The 16,417-nt window shown below is 50.1% G+C and overlaps 1 protein-coding gene across 6 annotated transcripts in view; it reads left to right on the forward strand.

Moving 5' to 3' along the window:
* The window catches only part of LRRFIP1 (LRR binding FLII interacting protein 1), a 159,734-nt gene that overhangs the window by 65,142 nt on the left and 78,175 nt on the right, over positions 1-16,417 (forward strand). For 3 of the 6 annotated variants that reach the window (XM_021676924.2, XM_012434122.3, XM_012434124.3), the window contains exon 1: positions 7,528-7,593. The exons of 2 other annotated variants lie outside the window; for them this stretch is intronic. In XM_021676924.2, coding sequence (XP_021532599.2) covers positions 7,528-7,593 — 66 coding nt within the window. Of the gene's footprint in view, positions 1-7,283; positions 7,594-16,417 lie in introns of those variants that run through there. One more of the 6 variants, XM_012434125.3, reaches the window with a different exon arrangement.

Here is a 16,417-nt window from a genome sequence, read left to right on the forward strand (position 1 = left end):
TCATGAAAAACAGAAATGGTCCTGATGTGGTGCCTCACTCCTGTAATCCCAACACTTTGGGAGGCCAAGGTGGGCAAATCGCTTGAGCCCAGGAGTTTGAGATCAGCCTGGGAAACATGCTGAAATCCTGTCTCTGAAAAAAAAAAAAAAAAAATAGCAAGGCGTGGTGGTGCGCACCTGTGGTCCCAGCTACTCAGGGGGCTGAGTTGGGAGGACTTCTTGAGGCCATTGCATTCCAGCTGGGCGACAGTGTGAGACCTTGTCTCCCCCAAAACAAACAAACAAACAAAAAACCCCAGAACTGGTTTTCTTAGAGATGCTTTCCTGGAGGTGTTTGTGGCCATTTCCTTGGCTACTTTGTATAGAGGAGGTTTCTGTGGCCACTGTGGTATGAGCTTCAGGATCACCATTTTATGGGACACACTGGGAAAGCAGATACATTTAAGACTACTATGAACTTATTCCCAAACATTATTTGAGATGAGCTTAATTCCAGAGTAAGATACATTAGAAATTATTTTAAGTACACGTCAGATTGTACCCCAAGGCAATATTATTAGGCATAATGGAACACCATGGAAGGGCTCTGAGCTCAGGTACAGTGCACTTGACTGGGACACATACATTCTGAGGCAGGTCCTTCAATATTGAGTCCTCTTGCTCCTCATCCTCCCTCAACTCTGCCATCCACCGTCCCTGCACAGTGGATGTTATCTGCCCTCTCTTGGCCACTTTGGTGTTCTCATTCCCATGTAGCACACAATCAGATCAAATCCTGAGTCACTACATGGTGCTAGCGCCTGCAGCTCCCGTCCCTGCTCCCCACCCCATCCTTTGGTCAGTGCCTCTCAGGCCTCACCCCACCCACTCCATCTTTTCTCTTTGTCCTTTCAGCCTCCAGACAGTCTCGAGTCTCTTCCATCCTTAAAAACTGACAAACACATGAATAAATCTCCCACACGCAAAGCCCTTTCCTTGGTCCCACCTTCCTTCAAGGCTGCAGTCTACCATTTCTTATACACGCACAATCACAGAAAATGTTTACTTGCCAAATTTTAATGGCAGAATGTAATGACCAGTGTTTCTCTAGTTGCAAATTGAAGTCCTTCCTGACCTTGCTCCCTTCACTCTGTGGCTTCCAGGAGACACCTCTATTTTTGATTCTCTAACTACCCTTTCTCTGTCTTGACTTGTTCTTACATACCTCTTATCCTTCCCATGTCGGTGTCCCAAGGTTCCTTCCTTCAGGCTCCTTTCTGTTCTATGCATGCTGCCTGATTTTAACTAATCAGTACTGTGTGCTGAAGTGCCTGTTAGATACCTCCACTGAGGCTTTCTGCCACCAATTCAAATACAGTTCAACCAAAAATCAAACCCATCACCTTCCTTAGAAAATCTAAAGGGATTTAAAAAGCAAAAACAAACAATAAAAACCCTATTGAAAAATAAGTGTGATGAATTACTGGGTGCTAGGTAGTTATTTAAAAAATATTCTAAAGACATGTTCATTTTAAAAGAGAGTTTCTATTCCCAATTGCTACAAAAGTATAAAATACTGAAGATCAATGAGAATTAATGATAACTCATCAAAGTCCTCCATTTTGTTAGGAAAACCATTCATCCATCTATCTATCTACCCACCCATCGGTTATAAGGCGCCTACCATGTTCTAAGTGGTGAGAACATGCTCTTACTCGGGAGAGCCCATTCATAGCCTGGGGGTGGGGGCTGAGGGTGGTGGTAGGGGAGGTTCAGTTAGTACCCCGATCACCAGGCAGCTGTGGGAAGGCAGCATGATGCCATATGTAAGCCTGGCACTGGAGCTGTGTTGAATGCTAGGGACGTGCTCCCTGTTGCTTTCCAGATCCTCTTGCTCTTCTCTTCACCAGAGGCAGTCAGGACCCTGGCCTAAGGGCCAAGTACACTTTGCGCCTGAGCTGGACCAGCTGGCCATGGGTACCACCTTCTTTGCAGACAGAAGGCAGGGTCTGGCTCCCCTGCTAGGTGCTCCTACCAATGCCCCTGGCCTTCCTGGGAGATCCAGCTCCTGGCATTGACCTTAGCATGTGCCCTATTTTGCCAATGCCTCTGGAGTGGGAAGTGTGGTCACTGGTCTACCAGGAAGACAGCTAAGGGCATTCACTGAGTCCATGTGATGACTGTCGGCTCCCAGTGAGGCCTCTGGATGGCTGGGAGGAAGGGAGCAGCTCTGCATCAGGTGGCGTGCTGATGGTGCATTCCATCACATGTGCTAAGTAAAGGCTGAGGGGACCTGGGTTGAAAACCCAGCTTCACTCTTCCAACATGCATCTGTGGACAAGTTCCATAACTTTTGTGAGCCTCAATGTGCAGATAAAGTGCGTTGTAAACTGAAAGGTGCTGTGCAGATTTCAGGTGATCATTCATGAGCCACACATCTAATAGATGTGATTTTAAATATTAGTCAAAGGGAACCAAATTGGCCAGGTGCAGTGGCTCACACCTGTAATCCCAGCACTTTGGGAGACTGAGACGGGTGAATCACTTGATGTCAAGAGTTGGAGACCATTCTGGCCAACACGGTGAATCACTGTCTCTACTAAAAATACAAAATTAGCTGGGTGTGGTGGCCCATGCCTGTAATTCCAGCTACTCAGGAGGCTGAGGCAAGAGAACTGCTTGAACCTGGGAGGCAGAGGCTGCAGTGAGCCAAGATCATGCCACTGCACTCCAGCCTGGGTGACAGAGCAAGACTTCATCTCAAAAAAAAAAAAAAGAAAAAAGGATCCAAATAAAACAATAACATGAATGTAAGCTCATGGTTTGTAGAAATAATTTAATGATATTTATTCTGTTGTAATCAGTATGGCTAGTGATTCATGTTCATGAAAAACAGACGTTAGGGCTCTGATTTAGAAAAATGACTTCATGTTAGTTGTCTGACTAATGGGGAGGCTGAGAGCCACTGTGTCCTCCCCATCTGCCCTCAGCCTTGTGCTGCCCTCCCTGTAAGGGTTTGTCTCTGCAGCCCCAAACCACAGCGGGAGGCACAGCTAGTGAACCAAGCAACAGACCAGTACCATGGAGACAAAGTAAACCGAGTTTGGGTGTGGCCCCAAATTGGTTAACTGTTCTGGCATTTTCTGGTAAGCTACGATTCTGATGTTCCTAGAACAAAATTTGCCCATTCTATTTGCCTTTTGTTCTTTTCTCAGGAGTCTCCCACACTTCTGAGAATGGGTTTTTAGATTTCAGACATTTAATTTTCATTGAGAGGGCACAGAGGAAGGCAAAATGATATCACGAGTCTGGTAACTTTTAAGGATGCCCTCTGAGACAGTCAGACCTGTGACAAAACCCAAAGCACCCTCTCAGTGCAGAGACTCTGGGCTTAACCAGTGATGACGGGAGGTTAGTTCTGTGTGTCTACAGGCGATCACCTGCAGTTTGGAAGAGGCCAGAAATTCCAAGGCACTTGTTAGAAGGGGCTGTCTCTGGATCATCCTTACTGAAAAAAGGAGGAAGTCAAGCCCTGGTCATTGCCCTCACAGCTCTTTAGTTAAGACCCCGGGCCCCACGCCGACATGGTCCAGATGTACCTTTTTTTTTTTTGAAGTGCAGTGGCATGATCTCTGGAACCCCCACCTCCTGAGTTCAAGTGATTCTCATGGCTCGGCCTCCTGAAAAGCTGAGATTACAGACGTGCACCATCACACCCAGCTAATTTTTGTATTTTTAGTAAAGACAGTGTTTTACCATGTTGCCCAGGCTGGTCTCAAACTCCTGGGTTCAGGTGATCCACCCACCTGAGCCTCTCAAAGTGCTGGGATTACAGGCTTGAGTCACTGCGCCTGGGCCCCAGACGCACCCTCTTCCGAGTCCGCACACCGCCCCGGCCCCCGCCACCCCTCACACTGCTCAGAACTTTCCAAAGTGCCCTCGGGTTTTTTCTGCTAACCTTCCTGAGAATGAAAACCTGGGGATTCTCGTCTGGCTTTTTTCAGACTCTTCGGTGGTTTTAGTTTTGTCTTCCAGGTGAAGAATTTAATATTACTCTGCCAAGCCATCTTTAGAGCTGTGAGTACTGGGATGAACATTTTGTGTACCTCCATGTTTCTATAAAATGCCACCTTTCAGAGCCACACCCACACCTTGACTTCTGACCGGGTGTTCCCAGAGTCATGTTTGTGGGTTCCAGTCACCCATTCACCACCCTCACAATTGACCTTGCTGTAAGTTTAAAAAAAAAAAAAAAAAGGCTGAGGGTGGGAGGGAGGACTGCATCAGAAGGGGGCTTCAAGAAGGGAACATTAAAGTTATTTGTATTACTTAGGTTGGTGTAAAAGTAATTGCATTTCTTGCCATTAATTTTAATGGCAAAAACCACAATTACTTTTGCACCATCCTAATAAAACTGGGAGGCAACTGTGGCCCCTCTACACTTTCCTCCTGGGGCTCTGAGATCTAAAAACACCAAGAAAAATGTATTAGCATTCAACTTACAGAGTAGACTCTGCCCTTAAGCTGGGAATGGTTCTAAGACCATCCAGCTCACAGGCCTGGCTGGGCTGAACCCAAGTCAGAATGTAGCATCCTCCCATCTAGAAGGGCATTAGAACGACAGGTTTCTTTAATATGCTACTGCTTAGTGGAATCAGAAACCAACGATTATTTTTTTATTGCTGGTAATGTTCGTTCGTTCCTGGGACTAAGACTCATGAGTTCTCTGCTTCTTACTCCGTGAGTGTCCTGGCACGGTCCCCTCCCTGCCACCTACATCCTCTGCAGCAGCCCCTCCCACAGCTTTTGTGGCGGGCAGTGGGTTTGTTCTCTTCCCTGGGCTGCCCAGTCTCGCTGCCTGGCTCATCCCAGTTCTTGGCCTGGTGCCCAGCTTCCTTCCAGCTATGGAGGAGGATGAGGAGGCCTAGCACCTTGAATTGGGGCACCTGCTAAGGGGACTCTTATCTTGAAAAGAGGGGACTCCAGAGGCAGCAAGGCAGGTGCTGCTTTGCTTTTTACTGGACTCCCAGGACACCAGGCACCAGGCTAACAGGGCAGCTCACCCTGACTGTGCCCAGCAGGATCCCCGTGTTAGGGCCTTTGGTCCTCACCCTCACAGGGGGCACTGTCATTATCACCAGCATATTTTGGATGAAACTTGGGGCACAGAAACTAAGCAGCTTGCTCAATATCCCTTAGTGAGTCGCAGGGCCAGGACCTGAACAACGTGGCTTAATTCCAGAGCCCACTTCTTAATCCCTTCCCTGTATGGTTTTCAGAAGCTGATAACTAGCAATTGACTGGTGGCCTGGGGAGTAGGAAAATGCGTCTCGTGGCAATTACAGGTGTCTTCAGGCACTGCCTCTTGGACAGCCCAAAGGAATGAAGCCAGTCCCAGTGCCCTGCTCTGGAAGATGTGGTGACAGGGTTTGGGGTGTTGAGTAGCTTGAGAATCTGCCTATCTAGATCAGAATATTCAAACTCAAGTCTGTTTTTTTAATGTGTTATCATTCTCATCAGTGAAGTTGTGACCACTGGTAAAAGTCTAACCGCTTTCTACAATAAATTCCCAGGGAACATTTAAAATTATTTTCTCCAAATAATTGCACTTTATACAATCAAGAATTGTTATAGGCCAGGTGCGGTGACTCACACCTGTAATCCCAGCACTTTACGAGGCTGAGGCAGATCACTTGAGGTCAGGAGTTCAAAACCAGCCTGGCAAACATGGTGAAACCCCCATCTCTACTAAAAATACAAAAATGAGCCGGGCATGGTGGCGAGCACCTGTAATCCCAGCTACTCAGGAGGCTGAGGCAGCAGAATTTCATGAACCTGGGAGTTGGAGACTGCAGTGAGCTGAGATAGCACCGCTGCACTTCAGCCTGGGAGACAGAGGGAGACTCCGTTTCAAAAAAGAGAGACAGAGGATTGTTACAACAACATTTAAAGAAGTGTTATAGGGAGAAAACAAGCTATTAAAAGGTAAACGTTGCATTATCTTTGCAAGTTGCTTTTGTGAGCCTGAGATGCTGTCAATCAGACACCTTGGCCTCTGTTCCATCTTAAATTCAATCCGGCGAGTTTCTTACCCAGCGGTTCTCCACGCCTTTGCTCAGGCCCTCTTTTCCTTGGCCCCCATCCCTCCCAAGTCGGCTCCTCAGCACCCATTTTCCCTAGTGCACACCCTCCTAACTACCCCTGCCTGCAGAGCTCCCGCGCTAAAGCCCTGGGTCCGGGTCAAGGCAGGAAGATGAGTGCGCACAGGCGCGCGCTCACGTTACCAAGTCGAGTCAGCGTGCCGAGAAAAGGGGATTGGGAACTGGAGGGGCTGTAAAATGTAAATGTGCTTTAAATTTTTCATTTCCTGCCCTGGCCAGGACAGGCTGACCTTCTGATTATAATCGGAGTCGTCCCGTCTCTTCTGCCCCCAGACTGGCAAGGGGGCACCGTTTCCCACAGGACTTACATTTTGAGTGACTAGGGCGTTGGGTGCCTGGAGGAGGCGCGGGCTGGAGCCCCCCAGGGGGAGACCGGCGCCTGCCACGGTCGGTCGCAGCCTGAACGGTGCGGACCCCGGGCTCTGCGACGCTGGATCGGCCACAGCGGCTCGCACCCAACCCTGCAGGCTTGTTCCCCCCACGGGCCGCCGCACCGGGCCGAGGAGGGGGTCTGTGTGCGCGCAGCTGCGTCGTCCTGAAAGCCGGCCCTTTTCGGGGTGCCGCGTTAGCTGGGTGCCCGGCCGGCAGGTGCGGGGGCGGGGCTGGGGCCGAGGCTTCTGCGTCCGGGAAGTTCTGCTGGGCCTGAGGGTGACGGACGTCAGAGGACTGGGAGCGCGGCCCTCGCCCCGCCCCCGGAGGAGACCCCTCTTCGGGCCGACATCTGCCGGGCGCGACGTCTCCCCGAGCGTCCGCTTCCCACGCCCGCCGCTGATTCAGGTCGCCGCGGGTGGAGCTGCTGCCGGGGCCGGAGGGGTCTTTTCCTCCAGGTTGTCTCTCTGACTGCAGCCCGAGGGGTGGGCGTTGACAGACAGCGGGGCGGGCCGGGCTGGGGCAAGGGAGGTCCCTCCGGGACGGGGCGGGGAGGGGCGGGTCATAGGGCGGGTCGTGGGGGCGGGGCCTGGATGGGCGGAGCCGGCAGGACTCTAAGAGGCGGCGCAGGGGACACGGCGGGGCGGGGCGGGCCGTGGGGCGGGGAAGGGGCGGGGCCTGGGTGGGCGGAGCCGGCAGGACTCTCCGAGGCGGCGCGGGCCGTGTGGAGGTGGGCGGAGGCGCCTGAGCCCCGCCTCCCCCGCGCCTCTCCCCCCGCCCCCGGCCCGGCTCTGCCCTTGGCCACCTGCGCCCCGCCCCTGCCGGCCGCGCCCCAGCCCGGGACCGCTCCCCGCTCCCCTTCTGGCTGGCTCCCTGCCCCGGAAGCGTGAGCGTTCACTTCGCGGCGAGTGGCTCCGTCTCCGCGGACAGAGCGCGCGCCCCCTGGCCCGGCCCGTGAGGGGCTCCCGGAGCGGTCCCCGAGCGTTTCCCGCCAGTGGAGCGGGCCGAGCCCAGCAGGATGACCAGCCCCGCGGCCGCGCAGAGCCGGGAGATCGACTGCCTGAGCCCGGAAGCGCAGAGGCTGGTGAGAGAAAAGCGCTTCCGAAACTTTCTTTCCTGACCGCGTCGAGCTTTCGGGGGCTTCCTGCTCGTTCTGATGTCAAGGGCAGGCGCAGGTGCCCGGGAGGCGAGGGGTGGGCTCCTTCGGGGGCCCCCAGCATGGTGGGAGCGGGCGCGGCGCGGGTCCGTGAGTGGCCAGCGAGCGGCGCCCCTCGTCCGCCGTGAAGCACATTTTATCGTGGGACGCCCCTTCCAAGGACGAAAAGGCACATGGTCTCTCCCCGCCCGAGGTGATGGGCTCCGGACAAGCTCTGGCCAGGTCTGCGCCCAGTCTAGAGTCACACGGAGCTGCTGGTTTGCTGTTTTACAAAATGCAGCACCCAGGACCGGGTGCCCGGAGCCGGTGCCCTCACCCCGCGGTTGGGACCACTGGCGAGGGGCTGCGGTGCTTGGAGCACTCATCGCGCTCAGCACCTGAAAACCGCCTCCTCAGAGGACCCTAGACCCCAGATCCACTTTGGCTGATCTCCCGGGCCTGCCCAGCCCGGACAGGATCCTGCCTCTGTAGGATTTTGCCGTTGTCCAGCTCAGTATGCAGTCGTAGGACCTTGGCTGTAGTTCGGCATTAAAATTGAACAGGGGATGAGGCGGGGAGGGCTTGCAAGTACACCTTTCATGCAGCTTGTAGTTGAGCATAAATGGGAATAAAAGTGAAAGGGTGCACTTTGGAGAAGAAATCTAAAACCCTAGCTTTCCACTGAATCAGGTGTTCGTGGGATCTTGGTAAAAGTATGAGCCCCAAACAATCACTCTTTCATCAGGTGGAAATTAATCATCTGCTGGGCGTGTGTGGAAGGTTTAAGATGAATCAGACTGCCTTGACCTTGGGAGACTTACTAGGAAATGCCGGAGAGAGGTGTAGAAATAGGGTCTGGTGAACGCATGCTGAGGAGTCAGTTCTTCGCTTGTCAGAAGGTGGCTGTTTTTTCAATGTCCATTTTAGTGTGGTTTTTCTGTGACCTCATTTAAAACTCTGGCAGTAGGCCAGCCCTTTGGAGCTGGTTTTTACTCCTTCACCTAATTAGTTCCTAGGGGCCTGGGAAGGGAGACCCTTGAGTCGCCATCAGGAAAGAAGAATGGTGGGCATGTGGCTGCGTGGTGCCCAGGTTCTGAGGAGCAGCCTGGGACACCGTAGATGGCAGGAGCGGGTGGAGGTGAAGAGCTGCCTGCTGGGCTGTAGTCCTTGGAGAAGGGAAGAGTAAACATTGACACAGGATGTGAGGAAGCCAGGGCCCGGCTGATCAGAGGAGTCGACAGAGGCACACCTGGAGCAGCTAAGGCACTGTCTACAGGGTCTGTTACTTAAGGCTGGGAGCCTCCTGGGCGGGTCTGGGTTCAGATGACTTCTTCCAGATGCTGCCAGGAAGAAGGGAGAGGAAAGTTGGACTGCATCCAACCGAGTAGTCATGTGATCAGCCCTGGTCCACTGTCCCTCACCCCCAGTTCCAGAACCCAGTAAGCTCTGAAGACTGGAAGGTTGGTGTTTTATTTTGGTTTGGTTTGTTTTTATAAGTCTGTGGCAGAATTTTGGCAGTGAGACTTGCCCTGCCCAATGTGGGGGGAGGCTATTTTTGGTCTTCATTTATTCGTCTCAGTGTGAATTTTCATGTGTTTCTCTGCAGTCTTGTTGATGTCTTTGATTAAGGGCTGCTACTATGGGTTGTACCAGAATATATGGTGTATGCGTCTTACTACATTTCTAATGTCCAAAAATACTGAATTCTGAAGCATGGCCCCAAGGGTTTATAGTAAGAAATCGTGAACCTATAGGAGCTTTTCTTGGTAAATGGTCACAAAAACTTTATCAGAGTGAGACATGGTGAACAAAAGCAAAACATAGTTCCTGTTAATGTTAATGGTTAATGGTTAGGTAGGGAAGGAAACGTGCTAAGTGGTGATAGGAATTGGGGTTCACCATGGGTGGGGGTATATTGGAAGGGGTGTCACCCTTGGGCCATGGGCTGGGTATACCCATGGGAGAGTGGTAGTGGATGTTTCACACTGGTTTGTGCCAGTTCGTGTTCTGCATTGTGCCCATGGGTTCAGAGATGGGTCTCCTGTGGAGAGGAGGAACTGGGAGCCGCATCCATTTGGAGGAGAGCTGGGTTGGTCGGAGGAAGTAGATTTGGTGAATTCCACCTCAACTAGAAGACAAAAGTAGGATCTGAGTGGGAACTTGGGCTTCAGCAAGTGGGCGCCGGCCCTGGAGCTGTAGGAGAGGCTCCAATGGGGACAGTGGAGAAACTGCATTTCTTCAGCTTTTGTAACTTCCCTGTGTTTGTGATGACTTGTGTCACCCGCTCTCTTTCCACATACTGATTAGCACTCAGCCTTTCTAAATGACCAGCACCGGGAGAGGGCTGTTAGGGGAGAGCATGCACACACATTCTCCCAAGTCCCATCTCATTATAGGTAACTGGCCCAGGGTCCCCAGGTCTGGGAGAGTGGGAGTCTTGACCAACGTGGGGATGAAGTTGGCACGAGGCAGGCTGCCTCTGCTCTAGCTCAGTCTGGGATGGTAGAACCTGGAATCATGTGGTGCGTTTTAGGTATGTCATTTCCCCGGGCAGGTAAGATAGAAATATAGTAAGGTAGGTCTTTTCTAATAGTATTGAGAGTGTCCTACTGGGGCAAAGATGGAGACTAAATTTCCCTTTTCCTTTAAGAGTCAGTTTCTGTTCACCCTGAACTAATATCATACAGCGGAAGCCTCCTTAGCAAATTTCAAAAAACCCTGCAGTCTCAACTGCCACTTCTGCTGAGCACAGGAAATCAAGTTATTTATAGTTGCAAAATGTGTTTCAGCGAAGTTGATTGGAGCGTTACCTGATTGGAGTGAGTTCTTATCCAATCCCTACAGAATTGTGAGGCCAAGTGTTGGCACAGTGTGCTTGCTCCTCAAAAGGCAATGTCCAAGAGGAATTTCTTATCCCCGAAAAATCAGGCTGTGTGACTCAGCAAAGGAATTGTTTATGACTGGTTACTCATATGCCAGTGCTTCCAAAATATCTGCTCATATTTAAAGGAGTAATCTTGAAGCCCCAGAGGCGATAATGTTTAGATTGCTAACCTGTTCTCCAATCAGTGAGTCTGTTATATCTCACTACCTGTTAGACAAGGGACAGGAGAAGAGGATTTTTATTACCTTACTGTTTTTACTAGAGGCCGCCCAAATTTGAGTTTTGTTTTGTTTTGTTTTTTTAATAAAGAAGCTTATTTTCATGGAATGGACTTACTAGAACTTTCATTATTCAGACTACCTAGATAAAATTAAGTAAATTCATTTCTTTCTCCCAAATTAAATATTTTGACTATATGCAAGATTTAATCATTCAAAATTGCCATGTATTTGTTTATAGACCAGTAGTATAATCCCCCTGCCCCCGGCCAGATTCCAAAACAATAAACCAAAACACACACACACCCAGCAACACAAACGCTACGTATTCTGAGACTTGCTCCTTCGTTTTGCAAAGGGCCAGTGCTTCGAGTGGTTTCTCCTTGGTATTGTAACTTTACAACTTTAAAATTAGGTAAGTAGTTTCCCCTTGAATCTAAAGTACAACGACTTTGTAGTAGAGAGGTAATTTATCTTAAATCACTATAAGGAAGATTTAATTTTAACCAAAATGTTTCATTTATGTGTTTGTATAATGAAGATGATCAAAGCAACACCACTTGTGAGCCTTCCATCTTTTTAATTGTCTGTGGGAAGCGGGTGTATGATTTTTCTAGGGAAAGGAGTGGGCTCTCTGTGTGGGTTGGGAACCTCTGCCCGCCTCCTCTGATGTTTCCCCAGGGGCACTTTTTCCTGCTGCTCTGCTAGGTGGGTGCCTTAGCATGCTTGTCTTCTCATTGTGCTTCTAAACTTCTCTGAACTGGATTTATACTCAGGTCAGTAACTGTCAAAGAAGAGACTGAGTAGTAAAAGTAGCTAACATTTACCAAACCCCTGCTGCGTCTACCTGGTGTTTTATATGAAGGTCTTCCCTAATCCTTGCCATAACCTCATGGGGAGCAGTTTTCTCTCCATTTTTCAGATAAAGAGGAAACGGAGGCTCAGAAAGGTCAGGGACTTTCCAAGCCCTCATAGCTGGTCAGCAGCGGAGCCAATTCAGATCCAGGCCTGCTGACTCGGAACTGGTACTGATAACTGTCACCACTGTATACAGTGCTGCAGGCAGGGGCTGGCAGGGAGTAAGTGTGCAAGGCATAGCTGTGGCTGCTGCTGCTTTTGTCGCTGTCGTCTGCTTTTCTTTGCATCCCATACCCCAGTATTGAGGCTGAAGGATTTCTCTTTACTAAAGCTGCCTCTTAGGGCAGAAGTCTTTGTCCTGAATACATACTGAGAAGTCTTCACTCTATCACACTTTTGTGTTCTCTGCCTGGTCATTTCCAGACAGAATAGAGCAGTCAGTCAGTGAACTTTCTCTTCTTTTTTTTTTTTTGAAACGGAGTCTCACTCTGTCACCCAGACTGGAGCACATTGGTGTGATCTCGGCTCACTGAAACCTCCATCTCCCAGGTTCAAGTGATTCTCCTGCCTCAGCCTCCTGAGTAGCTGGGACTACAGGCTTGTGCCAGCACACCCAGCTAATTTTTGTATTTATAGTAGAGACGGGGTTTCACCATGTTGTCCAGGCTGGTCTCAAACTCCTAACCTCAAGTGATCCACCTGCCTCGGCCTCCCAAAGTGCTGGGATTACAGGTGTGAGCCACCGCACCCTGCCCAATGAACTATTTTTCAACATATGGAAAATAATGGTAGAAATGAAACAGCTGTGGGACTTGTTCGGCTGTTTTTGTACTACGCTAAAACGTTAACTGCGCCTATGTTGGCACACACCTGAGAGCAGCTGTGATTTAAGTGTTTTCTGTTTTTATTTTCCCGCTGGGTATGATATGGCTCCTCCCCCGCCTCATCCAAGTAGACAAGTTCGTGGAGGATAAACATGACAGCTGTCGTTTCTTTTATAGCTGGTTCCAGGGAATATCCACTGAATACAGGAAAGATCGTCAGCCTCCGTGTGCTGCCAGACGTGGGAAGTCCCTGGTTCTGGTAGAGCTTTCAGGCTTATTCTCAGAGGAAAGCATTTCAACGGTTTTGTGAAACCTTAAAGGTCTGGGGTTTGTAGGACAATCTTGAGCAGAGCAGGTAAAGGTGAAGGGAGTGGAGCCCAGACGTGCTGCCTGGAGGGAAACCTGTCACCTGGAGAGGACACGACACAGGGGACACCCAGCCGCCCTCACCGCTCAGTCCCACACATCCATGTTAATAGTAGTCATGGCTCTTGTATTTCCAGCATGTTGAGGCTATTGAAGGAAATGTGAAGATTCATGCATCTCAGGAAAAGCAAAAAATGTATTAACGGCAAGAGTAGAATTTCACTTGCCTGGAAGATACTGTATAGAATATATAGCATATTTATTCCTCAGCGCCAGTGTGGGTAGCAGCTAAGCCCAAAAGTGCTGTGAGGTTTGAATAGGTCGATGTGTGAGTCATCGATAAAGTAACATCAATCATTTTGTTCCTGATTAATATGTTTTGCCATTTTAGTATGTGAAGTACTTTAAAGAAGCTTATTATTCTGAAAAGCAAAGTCTGGAGAGTTCCAGTAGCAAAAGAGAGAAAGTCTGTGGACAATCTCAGTGTACAAATAATTCACCTCTGGCATAAAGACAAAGAATTTCAGAGGGGAAGGAAGCTCTTAAAGATTACGTCTCTTCCTACTTCTATAATGGGGCTGTTGTTCAAAAATGGAGCAGTTTATCCAGGATCACGTAACTGTAGGTGATAGAGCCCAAGCTGGAGGCTGAGGCTGAGTCTTCCGACTCCTTTCTGGACAGTCCCCACCTGCATAAACTCGGACCTTTACCAAGAACAGTGCAGCCAGGTCCACTGAGTGCAGAGGACAGTGTGCTGGCTCCTGGGGCCTATGGGCCCCGCCAGGAGCAGCCTTGTTACCAAAGCCTTCTTTGAAGGCTGCCATCTTACTGTAAAATTTCATGATAATTTCACAGTCTATGCCATAATTTGTCTGAGTTAATTTTGATGGAAACATGATGTTTCAAATAACTAGTTAAGCTTTGGCCTCTAACTTTATGCCCTCCGAATCTTCACAGTGGCCTGAGCACCAGACACCCAGACCTGTGCTCTGAATCGTGCCTGATCTGGTTCATAGAACATGGCGGAGAGGGACAGCTCCGCGCTGGAGTTCTGAAGCTCTGGGTCTCAACCCTGTCTTTTCACAAGTTCCTTAACTTCTTCCTTGTTAACCCGAAATGAAATGCATAGGTGATGAAATCAACCAGTGCACAGACCTCAAGTCAGTATAACATTTCCTTAAAAAATAAAATACAGGTAGTTTCTAGTAACATAGTAAGAATCTTAATATAAAAATGCTCCAGACCAGGTACCCCAGCAGTTGAACGCAGTAGGGAGACTTGCACACACCCATTGTGGCGTCGCAGGGAGGCCGACGCAGGTGTATTCACTGAGACCCACACACCACCTTCATGTTGCTGTCTATGACGTGACATTCTGAAAAGGGGACTAACTCTCAGGAAAGTTCTGAACAAAACCAAGTGTCATCTTCCCTCAATTTCCATGTCGATTGCATTCCTGGAATATTTCATGTATATTTGAACTGTGTAAAACATATTTGGAGTTTATATGTAAGTTGGAATCAGTTTGTAAATCCAAAAATAAAAAACAGTGTTTTTTCTACCTTCCTGAGTAGTAAAGGGAAAAGTTCTTCCCATTGAGGACCTGTCTGAATGCAGCATGATTGGCAGACCTGGCCCTGCTCCCCACCCCCGACGATCCTCTTAGCTTCTTCCCAATCTTTGTGACATCCCAATCCTCGCAACATTTCCAAAATGCCCCCTAAGTCAACACTCCTGCCACTGCCAGCTGCCACCCCAGAGGTCCCTGTGCCTGGTGACGATGGTTCCCATGGTCATGGCCTTAGGGAAGGCTTCCTTGTGGTTATTGGAGGACTTCCTGAGATTGCCTAGATGAGCATTTCTTTTGGAACTGAGATACAATGCACATGGCCTCTGGGGGACACGGCTGAGCTTCCCCTGCGTTTTGGAGGCGTAGCCTTTGCCCTCCGTTCTCATCCATGTCTGTGCAGGAGAATATCACCCAGTCCATTTGGTTGCTGTGAATAGCAAACTATTTTTAGAGGCTGCTGCATCTGAGGGTTGGGGGTTTACATAGAAAACAGAAGTTGGTGGCTGTGGCCACTTCCTGTAGCGAGGTGGCTCAGGAAAGGGATCCCGTGTCACAGCCTGGGAACACCATGGCCCCTCCAGGAGCTTGATTCTTTTTTAGCTCAGTGGAAGAATCGCACAAGGACCGAGGCCCCTGCTTGTTTCTGAACAAACTGGCTTTGTGGGCACTTCAGGAACCTAACCATTCCTGTTAGGTTCACATGCATGAACTTGAATTCCATCCTTAACACTTGTCCAAAAAGGTTATAAACTAGACTGGTGACATATCATGAGGTCTGGGGAAAAAATGCTGCTGCTTTTTCACTTCTGCTTGATGCTAAAACCTGCAGGCTAAAATGAACGTGTGTAATTAATAGGAGAACTCCCTCCTGCTTGTAGAGTGCTTTACAGTTGGCAAAAGGCTTCTCTCCCTCCACAGCCCCATGGGGCATCATTTCCATCTGACATCAGAGGACAGCTGCTATTAATGGCCCAGTCCTGTGTCTATTGGCCCACTGGGTGTCCCTATTGTGCACTAACAGGCTCCTAGCAAACGGCGGGCAGGGCAGCCTGGAATCTGTTCATGAGCAGTGTGCCCTCGGTCTCCCCGGGCTCTGCGGGGGAAGGGGAGTGGCCTCCAGCTCACAGGAGGTGCTTTCCAGGCTGCAGGGCTTTCTCAGCCTGGGTGGAAGGAGTGACGTCAGAGCATTTCTTAGGAACTGCCTACCCTAAAGCGGTGGCTTATAAACCCCTTCCAGCTTCTGTGTAGAATTCTGGACCCAAGGGTATTACTACAGAGTTTTAAAGCAGGGTAAGAACATTTCCTGTGACTTCAGGGTGAGAGGCCCTGGGATCTGTAATTCCACAGTAGCCTGGACTCCCAGGAAAGCGTCAACGCTCAGGAAATATATGAGCAATGCCAGGATCCCCTGAAGGAGTGTGGGGATTTTTAAGCAAGCTGCCCAGCCAGACTCCGCTGCACCTGCTGTCCTCTGCCGGCAGTCAGGGCTCCTGCCCCACCAGTGTCGGTTGTGTTTCTGTTCTTTGAAGAAGACCTCCTGGTAGGAGCCACAAGAAGGATACAAATGCCTTTAGAGCCCCCGACGCTGCTGGAATTGGGTTCACCGTGTTGGGTAGTAACCCTTCCAGCACAGGCTGAGGCCACGCGAGGATGGAAGCACGTGCGGGCCAAGCCAGGAGGGCACGAGGGAGGGCTGGCCACTCTGCCCTCTGTTGGGGCTTTCTCCTTGTGTCCTGGTCAATAACTTCTCTCTTTGGTTCTCCTGGGCCTCAGCCCCCAGCCTGAGCCAGGCTGTCCCTGAGTTCCCTGACCTGCAATAATCTTTGGGTGACTGTCTTCTTGCAGCTGGGAATCTCTGGGGCTCTGAGCAGGAGACCCGTGGGGGGCCCTGGGAGAACAGGCATGGGTTGGACAGTCCACTTCACTGCCCTGTGTGCCCTGCCCAGTAGAAGCCGTTTCTGCTGTGTGGTTCTGTCTAGAACTAGAGCCACTCAGGGCCCTCTGCATGGTGTGGGGACCTGTCACACAGTAACTTCTAACGTGCTTTTATCTG

This window comes from Aotus nancymaae, unplaced genomic scaffold (genome assembly GCF_030222135.1).
Source record: "Aotus nancymaae isolate 86718 unplaced genomic scaffold, 86718_ANA_hifiasm-v0.15.2.pri h1tg000031l, whole genome shotgun sequence".
NCBI lineage: Eukaryota > Metazoa > Chordata > Mammalia > Primates > Aotidae > Aotus > Aotus nancymaae.